General features: G+C 43.6%; 2 protein-coding genes across 3 annotated transcripts in view; one reads left to right on the top strand and one right to left on the bottom strand.

Moving 5' to 3' along the window:
- Positions 1 to 15,262, top strand: part of HCAR (coenzyme F420 hydrogenase family / dehydrogenase, beta subunit family) — a 151,855-nt gene that overhangs the window by 98,412 nt on the left and 38,181 nt on the right. For both annotated transcript variants that reach the window (XM_087678495.1, XM_087678487.1), the window contains exons 11-12: positions 2,795 to 2,830; positions 2,931 to 2,992. In XM_087678495.1, the coding sequence (XP_087534621.1) occupies positions 2,795 to 2,830; positions 2,931 to 2,992 (98 nt within the window). The remainder of the gene's footprint in view (positions 1 to 2,794; positions 2,831 to 2,930; positions 2,993 to 15,262) is intronic.
- Positions 11,574 to 12,139, bottom strand: LOC148041251 (uncharacterized). The gene has a single exon (XM_087685858.1). It carries the CDS (start codon positions 12,129 to 12,131, stop codon positions 11,574 to 11,576), a length of 558 nt encoding a protein of 185 aa, XP_087541984.1. The 5' UTR covers positions 12,132 to 12,139.

Below are 15,262 nucleotides of genomic sequence, written 5' to 3' on the forward strand. Positions count from 1 at the left end.
ATGTTGGATTTTTCTTTCCTGTCCGCGATGCACTCTCACAATGTCAACATATTGGTTGTTTTTTGGGTGACTACTTTTGTAGGGATTTGATTGCAAAATCCCATAAAACAAAGCGAAAAATAGCATTGCAAAGACAATGGGCTCATTTTGAAGTATGCTTCTATGATTTAATGTTATATAAATGTTGACTTGTTTGTGTAGTTTTTTATTTCAATTATACCTATCTTTTTTTCTCCACATGGTTCTATCGAATAAACACGGATATCACTTTTTCTTGTAGTAGACTCCATGGATTAGATTGACATTTTTTGGAGCTTGCAAAAATGAATGCTTTATTACCGTATTGAGCAAAGGGGGACTGAATAACATCTTGAGGTGAAGGTAACCATCTTAGCCATGCAGCAAGTGGAGTGGCATCATCCCACAATAGTCTTGACCTAGACTTTCTAGATAGCAAGCCTTTTTAGAGCACCGGTTTTCTTTTTCAAGTGGTACAGAGATATCACAAATTTGTTGACGCATGGCTTGTTTGTGCGCACTGTTTCTACACAAGATAAGCATTACCTTCTATTCAAAAGTCGCTAATAGTTATGTGGTGATCAACTTTATGGATGAAGTCCTATTCAAAGATGTGTGCATCTACATGAAGTCAAGACATTGTGGCATTAACTCATCTCAACCTTGGAGGTAGTTACTATGTAGCCCATAATACAACCTTTAAGATCTTACAATTGGTCTTTTGTGGCCCAGCTTGATTCAAGATTTTTGAGAGATGAAATGGTATGCTATGAACCATGTCAAGAGATGGTAGGGTTTGCGGGGAGAAACTATGAGAGTAGACAATGGAAGGGAAATAGGCACATGGAGAGGAAAGACAAGAGAGAGACAACAAGGAAGAAGAGAATGAAGTGATAACTTCGCACTGAATCTGAATGGAAAGCTGAATACAATGTCAGATTGATTAGTCCCTGCATAGAGCCCAAGGTGTTAGTGAGTGCACCGGATCAGGCGGATGACAATAGATGCATCATAGATGGAGGGACGAAGATGGAGTGTGCTATCAAGCTATACGACAAGTGAATGATCAGCCAAGTTTCTTTTTTGGGGGATGGGGTGGAAAAATAATTCTTGAGGAAAATAATGAGCAGGCCGCCCTAATAAATGCATGATATCCCCTCCATTGACATTGGAAAAGAAATGTAGAGGCTGAAACTGCCCTTTTCGAGTATGAACACACCCTCAATTCAATGAAAAAGAAATGCATACATAAATAATGCTTTGAATAGTTAGTGCTCCTATGTTGATGGAGCTCACAACTAGGAGATTAGAGATTGACAAACATAGGCTCATACCCCTCTTATATCCCAAGAGTGTTTGAAAACCCAAAGACCTCATGTGATGAAGCATAGAAGCTTGAGACATGCTTCGTGGAGAGGTTTGTTGCATTGTCTTGCATGGGACAATAAAGCACTGCAAACTCAAACTCCAGATCCACTGTTGAACAAAATGGTAGTGAACCTCAATTTGCTTTGTGTGAGCATGAAACATAGGGTTCTCCGCCAAAGTTAGGGTACTTCAGTTATCCACGCATAGTCAAGTGGGTCCTATTTGTGAGAAACCAATCTTTGCTAAAATGTGATAAAACAAAGGGCTCGGTACTAAGCCTTTGTGGAAGATAAGGCTATGATAGGTTGCTTCTTATTGCTCCATGAGATAGCTCTGAATCCAAGAGAGAAAGCGAAACTTGTAGTGGAGTGTCTAGACTCCATGTTTCTTGCACAAATTGAGTCACTTCATCTAGTGAGAGTAGCCCCCTCTCCATACATGATCCCATAGGGTTGAGTCCCTTGTAAATTGCGCAACACATGCAAAGCGGTGTTGTTGTATCGAGCTCCACACGAGTTGGCATTCACAACATGCATGGGTGATGTGGCACAACTTTACTCTCTGGCACGTTAGGTGACCAACATGGAGGACATGCCGGTAATTCTACAATTGGGGACTACACCCACATAGTCCACTCTTGGTTATAGCACATTAATTGTGCCACCTCATCTATCCTTGGTAGGTTCACACTTAGTGACCGCATGTACAATCTTTAGTACTTTCATAATAGTCTCTTATCATGTTGTAGACTAAATCTTTTTGTATGGATCACAATGTTTTGTTATTTTGTTGGCCTTGAACTTTATAGCTCCCTCAAGGGGATAGCTAGCGAGTTGTTGATCCCTTATGATTTTTGTTGTTTTCATTTTTTGCAAAGGGATTTTGTGTTGTGTATAGTTATCTTTATAGTGATTATTATTGGGATATGTTGAATGCAATTTCCTCTTCTTGGATAAAAAGGCATCTCAATAGTATAAAACAATAGCCACAATGATTCTACCATCTATTATATTAAACTTGCTCACCAATCATTGGACTTTGTTGCATTTCACCCTAGATGCAAGACAAGTCCTTTGGGTTGATAGAGCATTTGGAGGCACACAAAATATTCTTTTGCTTGGTTTACTTGAAGTTTGAAGTTAGGTTTGGTGATGCATGTAGAGCCTATATTATCTCTATCAACAATTGGTTTTTCACATATTATATCGTTTCATGCAAGCAACATTATGAAATTGGTAGTTCGGAGAGTTATTGGAAGAAGTCTACTATCAATAATATGTTTCACATGTATTAAGAGTTTCGTAAAAGCTATATTCGACATTCATGTTTTGGACATTTGCAAATCATTTTTCATTGAATTATTGTTGGGATAATCTTTTTCTAATTTTGCGCTTTATTGCTGCATTAGGTTCATTTCAAACACCTTGATGGTCACTTTGAAGAGGTAATAATATCATGCACAAAATTTTTAGATATTTGTAGTATGGCATTGTTAATGGATAATGGATGTGCTTATCTAGCTTTATTGGTTATGACTTCAAAAGGTGCCGTACTTTTGCCTACCAGCTGAAGAACTATCTGATGTCATAGCACCTTCATGTTACAGGTATGAGAGAGAGAGAGAGAGAGAGAGAGAGAGAGAGAGAGAGAGAGAGAGAGAGAGAGAGAGAGAGAGAGAGAGAGAGAGAGAGAGAGAGAGAGAGAGAGAGAGAGAGAGAGAGAGAGAGAGAGAGAGAGAGAGAGAGAGAGAGAGAGAGAGAGAGAGAGAGAGAGAGAGAGAGAGAGAGAGAGAGAGTAGTTCTGCATTTGGTTCATCCACATCAATATGGTTTTATCAAGGGCCGGAATATAATGCACAACATTTTGAATGTTCAACTGGGGATTGACTATGCAAAAGCTTCAGGCTGGCAGGTTGTTATGCTTCAACTTGATATTTAAAAGGCATTTGATCATGTAAGCTAGTCTTTTTTGAGGCAGCTAATGTTTACCATGGGTTTTGGGCAACGTATGGTTTCTCTTGTGGATACTATTAGTTAGGGGGTAGTGGCCCGTATTGCACTCAATGGTGGGATTACTGATGAAATTGCCTTATCTCGGTCTCTTCGGCAAGGTTTCCCTCTCAGCCCTTTGTTGTTTGCTTTAGTCACTCAACCTATGCTCTCATTGTTGGATAAGTTGGTCGATCAAGGTGAGATTGTTGGTTTGTCACTTCCCAGTGGGGCCCAACTTGTGGGTCAATCTTTGGCAGATGATTTCTTTATGTTCCTTAAGGCTGATCACTTGAATGTTAATTGGGCAATGGTTGTGTGCAAACTTTTAATTATGGCATCGAGACTTCATATTAATGCACGAAAAACTACATTGCATCTTGTATGGAAAATGATTTGCAGGCTTTGGGCTGCCATGGTATTGTGATTCCTAAGGGAAATATAACGAGACACTTGGGTTATCCTATTGGTGTGGAGGTAGCTCCCTGTGCCTTGTTAGATTGGATGCCTTCGCATATATTCATGATCGGTTTATGTACTCGAAATCTCAAGGCTGGCCTCTCCATGTGAGACTTAAAGTTGCTCAATGTATTATGAGCAACATGATTTCGTTTTTCTTGCGAATGCTTCATTGGACCAAGAAGTATCTTTTGGAATTGGTTCAGCCTATCCGATTCATGTTATGGAAAAAAAAAGGAAATTGATTGGGCTAGGTGCGGATTTCATGGCAGAATGTGACTACTCCTAAAAAGATGGGGGGAGCAGCTCTTTTGGATGTTAATTTTCATATGTCTGCTTTGAGGTTAGCTCTTCTGCAAGCACTATGTGTAGAGAGTCATCCTTGGATAGATACTGTAAATTTTTTTATAGAAAGGATTGGCATTTCTCATAGTAGCACGTTCCACAAGATCTATTAAGGTCTCCTAGTCTTTTTTTCTTTCTCATATGATTGCATCTTGGTAGGCGATGTTACGTTTTGCAGCTTGGCACCCTCTTGATTTTCATAAGGAGGAGAATTCGCTACAAGGTGAAGTACTGGCTACCTTCAAGTTGTTGGATTGGCGTGATAAAGATCTGTAGCAAGACAAGTTGAATCGGATGACTGGTTTGGGGTTGTAGACAGTCCTTGATGGTGTCATTCTTGGGCAGGCCCATCTTTTGCACTTTCGGGTGCCTAGAGGATATCATGATATTCGGTCGGCCATACAGGAAATACTTTTGAGGTTCTATCCTTTGCGTGCGTTACAGCCATTATCTCCCTGGCGTGATTGGATGTTTGTGATTCCTGATGATTTCGAGAAAAGGTTAGCTAACCAAATATATGATCAGATGGTGGAGGCCAAGAGACGGGTCACTGGTAAGGCTAATAAAGCATGACATATTCGGATAGCTAATAGAAGTGATAGGGTAGATTCCTCCAGCTCTGGAAATCTAAGGTTCTGTATTTGGGCAAATTGTTCATGTGGAGGCTGCTTATTGGGGCTCGTCCTCTACAGGGATGTGCTGCATGCTCGCAAGATCTCTGATAGTCGATGTGTATTCTGCACCACATGTGATGAGACAATGCCTTATTTCTTTGTCTCCTACCCTGTTGCAAGATAGATTTGGAGTTTTGTTTCCTGTGTGTGGCTCTCGGCGACTCAACACCGGATATCAGCTCGTTCATGGATTATGGGAAAGATGACTTCTATGACCTCTTTGCATTCAGATTCTTCCTGCCTTTTCCTTTTCCTTAGATGGACAGCCTTGTGGCATATTTGGCGTACTTGGAATGCCTTCATTTTTGATTCAGTATTGGGCATTCATGGTTATGTGGCCCGTATTCGTGGTTTAGTGTTGTGGTAGATCTCTTCTATGTTGTCTGCTGATTTGTTTCTTCTTGACATCACTGCTCTGTGCCTAAACATTGCTTGCTCTATACGAGTTGTTCTTTTTGTGTGACTTTTCTATGTTAGAGTCTTCGTAGACTTTCCTCTATGTTTGTTATTTTCTATGCTGACCTGAAGGTCTGATGTAAATATTTACTACTTAATTCAATTATCTTCACAAACAAAAAAAAGAGAGAGAGGGTAGGCCCTAGGAGAAAGGTTGGTGGGTATTGGGGGGACTTTGCAAAAGGAAAAAATCTTATGAGGCTCAAACCATTACAATATGTCTTCTTTGGGAGGAGAGAGAGAGAGAGAGAGAGAGAGAGAGAGAGAGAGAGAGAGAGAGAGAGAGAGAGAGAGAGAGAGAGAGAGAGAGAGAGAGAGAGAGAGAGAGAGAGAGAGAGAGAGAGGATTGCGGATGCTACCCTTGCTACTCGCAATGTCCTCGCATCGTTTCGGACTGCTAGGAGACTTTTCAGGATCCCGCGCGGATACCGTGATTTATGGGAGAAGCTTTCGTCGGAACTTCAGGGTAGGCAACCCTTTCCTGCCCTGGCTATGGATCGCCCTTGGCAGGATTGGGACCTTGCAGGCCGGTTGACTCTGGAAAAGGCCTCTACTAATCAGGTGTATCATCTTCTTATTAAAGATCACCAATGGCTGGGTGTGAAAGCTAATACTGTTTGGGGCCTGCGGAAATCCTTGTCATGGTGGCAGGCAACGCTGATGGAGGGATGGCAGAATAGGGCACCTTTCAAATGCAAGGTCTTTCTGTGGCGGGTAATGATTGGTGGTCTTCCTCTTGCCTCGGCCCTTTCCAAGCGTCGAATCTCGAATGGCAATTGTTTCTTCTGTACCACTACGGCAGAATCGGCCAGACATCGTTTTCTTTCTTGCCCGCTCGCCAAGAATATCTGGTCTCTCTTGTCCCAAATCTGGCGCACAGTGGTGGGGCCCTCACTGACTCCTTTTGATTGGGTTTTTGTGCGCCCAAAGTATCCCACGCCGCCACAGTTACATATGAAGATCTTATTTCCCTTTTTCAGATACTGGGGATGCTGGCACATTTGGACCACCCGAAATGCTTTTCTCTTTGATTCGGCCTCTAATGTACCGCGACATATTGCAAGGCTTAAAGGGCTCTTGCATTGGCAGCTAGATCTCATCAGGCACTCTGACTTGCTCCCTCGGGAGGATTTGCATTCCTGGCATTTGGCAATTGCCTCTGGGTCCTTGCCATGATTGGTGTAGCTTTTCTAGTATACTAGTTTGGGGATTTCCCACACGTTGGCCTACGGCCCTCGTGTCTCTTGTACTCGTGTAATCATGTAATCTTGTACTTTTTCGTAATTAATACAATTACCTTTTACGAAAAAAAAGAGAGAGAGAGGGGGGTCTGGATTCCCGTGCCACTGATTGGGTTGAAGTACGTGCAAAAAAAGGCAACAGGGTTGTTGCTGGTATGGAGAATACTGTGCCTACTACCTCACAAGATTCCATGCGTACATATATGTGCAGGAAGGAAATGTTGTCTTCAGAGCGCTCTGCTCTTGCTATGGTTTTCTCTGCCCCCCGTCCTCAGTCCGCCAGGAAAATGTATTCGGATCGTCCAAAGGGTCCACCTGCTAAGCTGGCTTTTGATACCAGAAGCAACGTCATTACCCCGTGGGACCGTCGTTATCCCCGTTCCATCCCCAAGCCAGCAGATATGTCGTCTACTTCCAAATCTGGTCCTCAGAACTCTTTTGCTGTGTTGGCGGATTTCTTGGACGAGGGAGTCCTGGATATTCTCGCAGAAAAAGTCAAATCGAGGCAAGCTGTGCCTCGTACCTGATTTTGTTTTGAATATACATGAAAATAGCCACGTGGAATGTGCGAGGAATTTGTTCTCGACACAAGCAACATGCCATGTGGACTGTATTGTATGAGAATCAGTGGGATGTCCTGTGCGCTGTTGAGCACAAGAGTCACGGAGAAGCCGGAAAAGTTGTGGATTGCCATGGCTTTCGTTTGTTCTATGCAGGGACACAGGCCATGCATTATTCGGGTGTGCTCATGATTGTACATGACAAATATCAGCGTGTTCTTATTAAAAATGATGTACATGGCCGCTTTCTGGTGATTGAAAATTTATTCGAAGGGGAGATCTTATGGTTACTTGGCCTCTATGCTCCGAATGATCCGTTATCTCGTCGGGAGCTTTGGCAGACTTTGCAGACCTCCTTGTCACTTGGCAGACGGGGCTTCTTCATGGGGGATTTCAATATGTGTGTTGATTCTTCCCAGTCCACATCGGAGCATTCGGTAGTGGATGCGCCAGAAAGTCGTATGTGGCATGAGTTGGCTCTTGCTGTTCTTAAGCAAGATCTCTAGTCTTGGCTACACCTGTCTTCTACAGGGTTTACTTTCCATTCTGCCCAGTATGCAACAACATGGTCGCGGTTGGACCGCATATACATCATGCAGAATGATGATTTTCTTCCCGAGATGCTCGAAATAAAAGTGTTGCAGCAATATGCCTTGTCGGACCATTTCCCTCTGCAGCTTGAGCTGCTTGCACAACCCATTGCACCTTTCAAGCAATTTCTGGAGAGACTCCCTTTGCGTTTCAACTCGTCTTACTTGAAGCATGCAATCTTTCAGGGCTATATGCAGCAATTGATTGACAGATTCTTCTTGGACTTCTCCTCTCAGGGCATTGCTTCATTTGAAAGATTGCTCTCTAATGTGCAGCGGGTTGCTTGGTAGTATGGGATCTATCATGCCTCTCTTTGTCGGCGGCGTCGACAAGCAGCGGAGGACCTGCTAGTTTTGGTTCGTTCTCTGCTGGTGGACACTCCGGATGATGCATTTCTGCTAGCATTGGCAATGCGGGTGGCTGATCTTATTAAAGAGTTCCAGTTGAAATCGTATCAGTAGGCCAAATTGCAACATCTGACGGAGACTTTGCAAGATAGTGCGTGTCAGACCCATAAGTTCTTTCGAGCTCTCCATGCCTCTCCTGCTCGAGAGAATATGACCAAACTCGAGGATGCAGAAGGCCACCTTATCCTGGATCCGCAGACTATTGTGCATATGTGCAGGAATTATTTCCGCAACCTTCTCGGTTCCACTTCTCCACCTTCAGCCCAAATTACTCAGGCCCGTTCGGTTTTTTATGACCTGGTCTGCAATCAGGTTCCGCAGGACATGCAAGCTACTATGGAGTCAGGTATTTCTGAGGCAGAGATTATGGACGTTTTGTTACACTTGCCCAAGGATAAAAGTCCGGGTTGGGATGGTCTCACCAATGAGTTCTTTGAGGCTTTTGCTACCCAACTGGTGAAACCATTGCAGGCTTTGTTTCAACAGGTGTGGGAAAAGGGGATCATGCCTTCCTCATGGAAAGGACTTATTAAACTGCTTCCAAAGGTTCCTTCGCCATCTACGTTGAAACAGTGGCGCCTAATTTCTTTGATGGGTTCTATGTACAAAATCTTTTCCAAAGTAATGGCGAATCGGCTCCATAAGCATCTCCTGCCATTGTGCACCCTCTCCAGTATGGTTTCATTAAGGGCTGAAATATTCTGCACAATCTATTGAATGCACAATTGGCAATTGATTATCCAAGGCATTCTAATCAGGAGGTCGTACTAATTCAACTGGACCTGAAAAAGGCTTTTGACTATCTGGACTGGTCTTTCGTTTTTTGCTGAACTTATGTCTGCTATGGGCTTTGGTGCTCGGATGTCTTGTCTAATCTACACCATCAGCGCTGCGGCGACTTCGCGAGTCATGCTGAATGGAGGTGTTACTGAGCCATTTGTCCTTGCTCGCTCTATTAGACAGGGGTGCCCTTTGAGCCCTCTCTTCTTTGCCCTTGTGATGCATCCAGTTCTTTCGATGTTATCTCATATGGCAGCCTCTACTCAGTTGGCCGGATTGTCGCTTCCTACAGGACAGCACTTCATTAGCCAATCCCTGGCTGATGATAGCTTTATGATTTTGCGTGCGGACAAGGATAACCTTCGAAAAGCATTGGATGTTTGGGGTCTCTTTGGTTAGGCGTCCGGCCTTCGCATCAATGCGCTCAAATCAGCCATTCTCAGCTGCACGGAGTCGGATTTGCAGTCCTTGGACTGGCAGGGTCTGGTATTCATCGTGGCTCCATTGTCAGGCATCTTGGGTACCCTTTGGGTGTTGATGTTCCCCCAAAGCAGCTTCTGCAGTGGATTTCTCAGAAAATGGTGGCTAAGTTTTTGTATTGAAAGTCTCAGGCCTGGCCCTTCCATGTTCGCCTCAAAGTAGCCCAGACAATTATGTTGCCAATGCTCACATATTTCTTGCCATTGTTGCCCTGGACTACTATGACTCTGAATGCTCTTACCCAATCTATTCGTTTCATGCTATGGAAGGACTCATTGCATGCAGGTATTTCCTGGATTTCTTGGTCGCATGCGTGCACCCCCAAACGCATGGGTGGAGGAGCTATTTTAGATGCCCAAACTCGCATGCTGGCACTCCGTTGGTCTCTTTTCCGCGCCATGTGCTCGGATCATCATCCGTGGGTCGTTATAGCCCGTTATTTCCTTGACGACCATAGGCTTCTGCATAGCAATACCCAAATCCGGAGTTCTTGGTGGCATGTTCTTAATGCTTTGCGGTTCTCCAGTTCTTCTTCATCGCTACTTACTCATTTGGTATGTTCTTGGAAACAGGTCCTCCAGAAGGCTCAGTGGCATCCAGCGGAGGATCGCTTAGCTACTAACTCTTTTCAATTGGAATTGCTGACAGTCTCGCGTTTACTTTCATGGGAAGGTAAACACGCGCTTAGACCACAATTCAACCGGATGGCATGTTTGGGCTTGTCTTCAGTCGCGGATGCCACCCTTGCCAGTCACAAGGTGCTAATATCGTTTCGTACAGCTAGGAGGCTTTTCAAGATCCCTCGTGGATATAGGCATTTATGGGAACAACTTTTGACGGTGCTCCAGAGCAGACAACCCTTTCCTGCCCTTGCTTCGGATCATCCATGGCAGGATTGGGACTTAGAAGGCCGGCTGAATTTAAGCAAAGCTTCTGCTAACCAAGTGTATCATCTTCTGATTAAAGATCATCAATGGCTAGTTACTAAAGCGAATGCTTTATGGGGATTGCGTAAATCCCGGTCATGGTGGAGGGCAACTATAATGGAGGGCTGGTTGAACAAGACACCCTTCAAATATAAGGTCTTTCTTTGGAGAGTGATGATTGGTGGTCTTCCGCTTGCTTCAGCTCTTTCCAAGCGACGAATCTCCAATGGCAACTGTTTCTTTTGCACCGCTACTATGGAATCCGCCCGGCACCGATTTATTTCTTGCCCCATCGCTAAGAAAGTTTGGTTATTTTTGTCGGCTGTTTGGCGAGGGGTGGTTGGTTTCACCCTACGCCCCTTTGATTGGGTTTTTGGGCAGCCCAAATACCCCACTCCGGCACAGCCACATATGAAGCTCATGTATCACTTTCTTCAATATTGGGGCTTTTGGCATAACTGGACCATTCGGAATGCTTTTCTTTTTGATTCCGCCTATAATGTTCAGCGGCATATTGCTAGGCTTAAGGGCCTCTTGTATTGGTAGTTAGATCTTCTCCAGCATTCTGACTTGCTTTCTAGGGAGGACTTATGTCCCTGGCATATGGCAATTTTCTCCGCATCTTTGCCATGACTTTGTAACTTGTAGTACTTGGAACCTCTTCACATGATGGCTTAGATTGTCATCATGTATCTTGTAATCAAGTAATCTTATATTTTTTTTGTAATTAATACAATTACCTTTTACGAAAAAGAGAGAGAGAGAGAGAGAGAGAGAGAGAGAGAGAGAGAGAGAGAGAGAGAGAGAGAGAGAGAGAGAGAGAGAGAGAGAATGATATATTAACGTCTACAAAAGGCCAAAATGACCTATGAGACCATGAGTTACAATCATGTGTATGATGGTAGAACTGTCTGGGCAAAATATGTAGCACAAGCAAAAAAAGAAAGAAAGGAAACTAACTATGGCTATGTGTAAAACATAGAGCTCTATCTAGTAACAATGAGCTCCAAAATGGTACAATCTCATGTGGGTATGGAGGGCCTAGCTCTAGCCCGAGCAATAATCCCCTGTATCCACCTATGAAGGTGTCGTCGGTGTTTGTGTCGAGGCTTAGGACATATGGATCGGCTAAGCTGAATGGCTTGATCAATTAGTACTCCTTGTCTGTGTTTCGACTCTGGCGGTGAGGGAGGCTCTCGTGTGGACTATGGCTGTAATTGTATTGAAGTCTTCTGAGTCTTCTTTGCAAAGAAGTCTGTGAGCTGCGTTTGTGAAGGGCGTCAGTATCTTGGAGCAGCTATACTCTTGAGGCGCATGTCACGAAGCTGTCGTATCTCAAGAAGATAGAGGCCAAGGCATCTCTGATCGGTAAAATCCATGACTCTGGATAGTGGGCCAAATCTGTCTCTAAAGAGACAGTGGAAATGACCACGGACCTCATAATACGTTGGGCAGCAGCAGATATAATGCTCCTTTGTCTCTGGCTCTAATTGGCATATGTGGCATATGCGCTCCTTTGGTGGTATGGATGTATATCTGCCAGTCTCAATTTCTAGCTGATGTGAGGAGGTGCGCAACTGGCCAATAGTACATCTGATTCCATGGGAAAGGTGGGTGTCCATGTATCTTGGGCGAACAATTAATCCATCATCTGTAGTGTGAAGGAAATGCTTGTAGTAGAAAGCCATCTTTGTCCCTAGCTCTTGCCTTGGCATCAACCATGTCCGCTTGATATCCAACTGGGTAAGATCCATCCTGATGATCTTGCGAATCTCTAACCTGCTCAGATCAAGAGATGGTGCATCAAGGGAGTATTGGAAGGGGGGTAACTTGTCCATGCTAAAGCCATGCAACTCAAACCAGGCTGACATCTGTGCATACCAACATGAAGTCTCACCCTCTCTGGCAAGTTGCCTGGAGGACTCAAGGGCCAACCATGCATATCTGTGTCTGGGTAAGTCCCATAGGCTATGTATGTATGCGACCGATTGGGTGAGGGTCTCTACCACAATCGGTGTAGCTCGTGGCTTGGCTCAGATGATCTCATGTGGCATTGAGGCCTTATATCTGATCATCCTGGATATCATGGACACTAGGGGTTTCTCCATCGACCTCCATCCGTCATAAGTGCACCTTGATCTTCTACGGTGGACAAGACTGGGCCCCCATATATGTACTCCATAAAGTAGTGTGGATGTGACCAGTGTATCCAAGAGCCATAGCTTGGTGCGAGGTTCTTGGAATTGCACCTGTGAGCACATCCTCTCCAAACCACCTAGTGCTGTGTATCCGCGAGTCAGTCTAGTGTTTGTTGCCTCTCGCATAGAAAAGGTGGGCCTTGTGAATAAGATTCCCAGGTATGTATAAGAATCCACATACTCCAGCTCCTCGGATCCATATGTGAATTTAGGTGTTGATCTCCTGACCCATTGTGGTGTAGTATTAAATACCATCACCTTGGTTTTACCAAGGTTCACTGAAAGCCCACTGTTCAAAGTATAGGAGTGTAATGCATCCAAGTGTCTCTGTCTGTGTATGGTTGTTTTTTGGTGGTTGGAATTGTGCTTGAAGGGGAGGCCTTGTGGTTGGTGGGCCTCTACTCTTTGAATGATCCCTTGTCTAGATGTGATTTGTGGGGTCGATTGATAGCCTGTTTGACACTTGGTAGATTAGGTTTGTTGATGGGATTTTTCAATGTGTATTGAGGCTTTGCAATCTATCTCTGAGCATTCAGTGATGGATGCTCTTGAGAGTTGGGTTTGGCATGAGCTTGCTTTGGATGTTCTTAAACAAGATCTTTGGTCTTGGCTTTGCCCATCAAATCCAGGATTCACTTTTCATTCAGGACATTATGTGGCTGCATGGTCTAGATTGGATTGTGTCTATGTCATGCATGATGACGCTTTGATGCTAGAGATCTTGCAAATGCCTTGTTAGACCACTTTCCTCTGCATGATGACGCTTTGATGCTAGAGATCTTGCAAATGCCTTGTTAGACCACTTTCCTTTGCAGTTGGAGATGCTTGCATAGTTTGGGACTCCTTTCGCATAGTTTTTGGATAGGCTTCCATTACGCTTCAGTTTATCCTATTGAACTAGCCTTGGTTTCAATGGTTACATGGGGTAATTACTTGACCAATTCTTGTTTAGTTTCTTGTTTGATGGCAGTCACTCGTTTGAGCAATTCATTGGCAATGCACAAAGGGTTGCTTGGCAATATGGCATTTGTCATGCGTCCCTTTGCAGATAGGCAATATGGCATTTGTCATGCATCCCTTTGCAGATAATGTCGCAATCAATATAGGAATTATTGGCCTTGGTTCGTTCATTGCTCCTTAAATCCATGGATGATCCATTTTTGCTTCCTTTGGCTGTGCGATTTCAACAATTTTAGTTGAAATCTTATGAGTAGGCTAAATTAAAATCTTTGATTAACAATTTACAAGATGTATGTTGCCAATCTCATAAATGTTTTCAAGGTTTGCATCCTTCCTGTGTCTGCAAGAATATGGTTAGGACTTTAGCAACTAGATGTTTATATGATTAGAGATCCATAGTCCATTGTTGAAATGTGTTGGAACTATTTCCTGGACCTTCTTGGCTCAGCTTTGACCCACAGTGAGCTGATTTCTAAGGCTCGTTCGGCTTTTTGTGCTTTGGTCAGTGACCATGTTTCATCTGACATACATGTTGCATTGGAGAGTGACATTCATGAGGATGAGGTCATGGAAGAGTGGCATTCGTGAGGATGAGGCCATGGATGTCTTATTGCATTTACCCATGGATAAAAGCCCCGGTTAAGATGGCCTCACTAATAAATTCTTTGACACCTATGCTACTCATTTGTTGAAACCTTTGACTACAATGTGTCAACTGGTTTGGGAAACGGTAGTTATGCTAGCATCATGGAAGGAGGGAGTTATTAAATTGATTCCAAATGTGCCATCTTTGTCAATGTTGACAAACTAGAGACCCATCTCCTTGATGGGGTTGATGTATAAAATTTTCTCCAAAGTGTTGGCCAAGCACCTCCATAAGCATCTTTCTACCATTGTGCACCCTAATCACTATGGATTTATTGAGGGTAGAAACATTTTGCATAATGTGTTGAATGTGCATATGGGAATCGGCTATGCTAAGCATTCCAATCAAGAGGTGGTGTTAGTGCAGCTGGATTTGGAAAAAGATTTTGATTATTTTGACTAGTCCTTTCTTGTTGAACTTATGTATATCATGGGCTTTGGGTCATGTATATACTATCACGCTAATGCCTCTTCCGGGGTTATGTTAAATGGTGTGGTTACCAATCCCTTTCCCCTAGCATGCTTGGTTAGAGTGTTGGGAGTAAAGGTGCCTGTGCCTAACCGCTTGTGTATTCATTACACTGATAGCACCTGCACACCTATACACTATAGGTGGTGGGTGCCCATCATTGTTATTTCATTTATTCTTTTAGTGACATTTGAGTAAGGGAAGACTTGTTACACATCGTGATTGTTGGAGTTCCCAAATACACACACACACACACACACACACACACTCTCTCTCTCTCTCTCTCTCTCTCTCTCTCTCTCTCTCCATCCGCTATAGCTCGTACTTTGCTCTTGCTTCCGCTTGTGTGTTTTCACTTGGGCTCTATCTTTCAACTGGTATGAGAACTAACCATTAGAGGAGCTTTTTCATCATTTGCTTCAATCTGGATTCAAAGCTTGAACTCAAGGTTTTATGGTAGCCATTGTTTCTTCCTCTCGGGGTGTGCATTGAGTCTTTTCTTCTTTCAGCTTGTTTAAGCTTACTCCCGACTTGTCGAGAAGCTTTCCAAGGCTTAGTTGAGCCTTGTTGAGTGCTTATTGAGCTGAGGAGCAGCCATTTTATCCATTTTGAGTGGATACAAAGCATGCTATAGAAGTCATGGATAGCTATGGCAGCTTGATAGCACTATCCTATTATCACTATAACTTTTGCATAT

This window comes from Lygodium microphyllum, chromosome 1 (genome assembly GCF_053477565.2).
Source record: "Lygodium microphyllum isolate KBCC chromosome 1, Lygodium_microphyllum_v1.1.10, whole genome shotgun sequence".
NCBI lineage: Eukaryota > Viridiplantae > Streptophyta > Polypodiopsida > Schizaeales > Lygodiaceae > Lygodium > Lygodium microphyllum.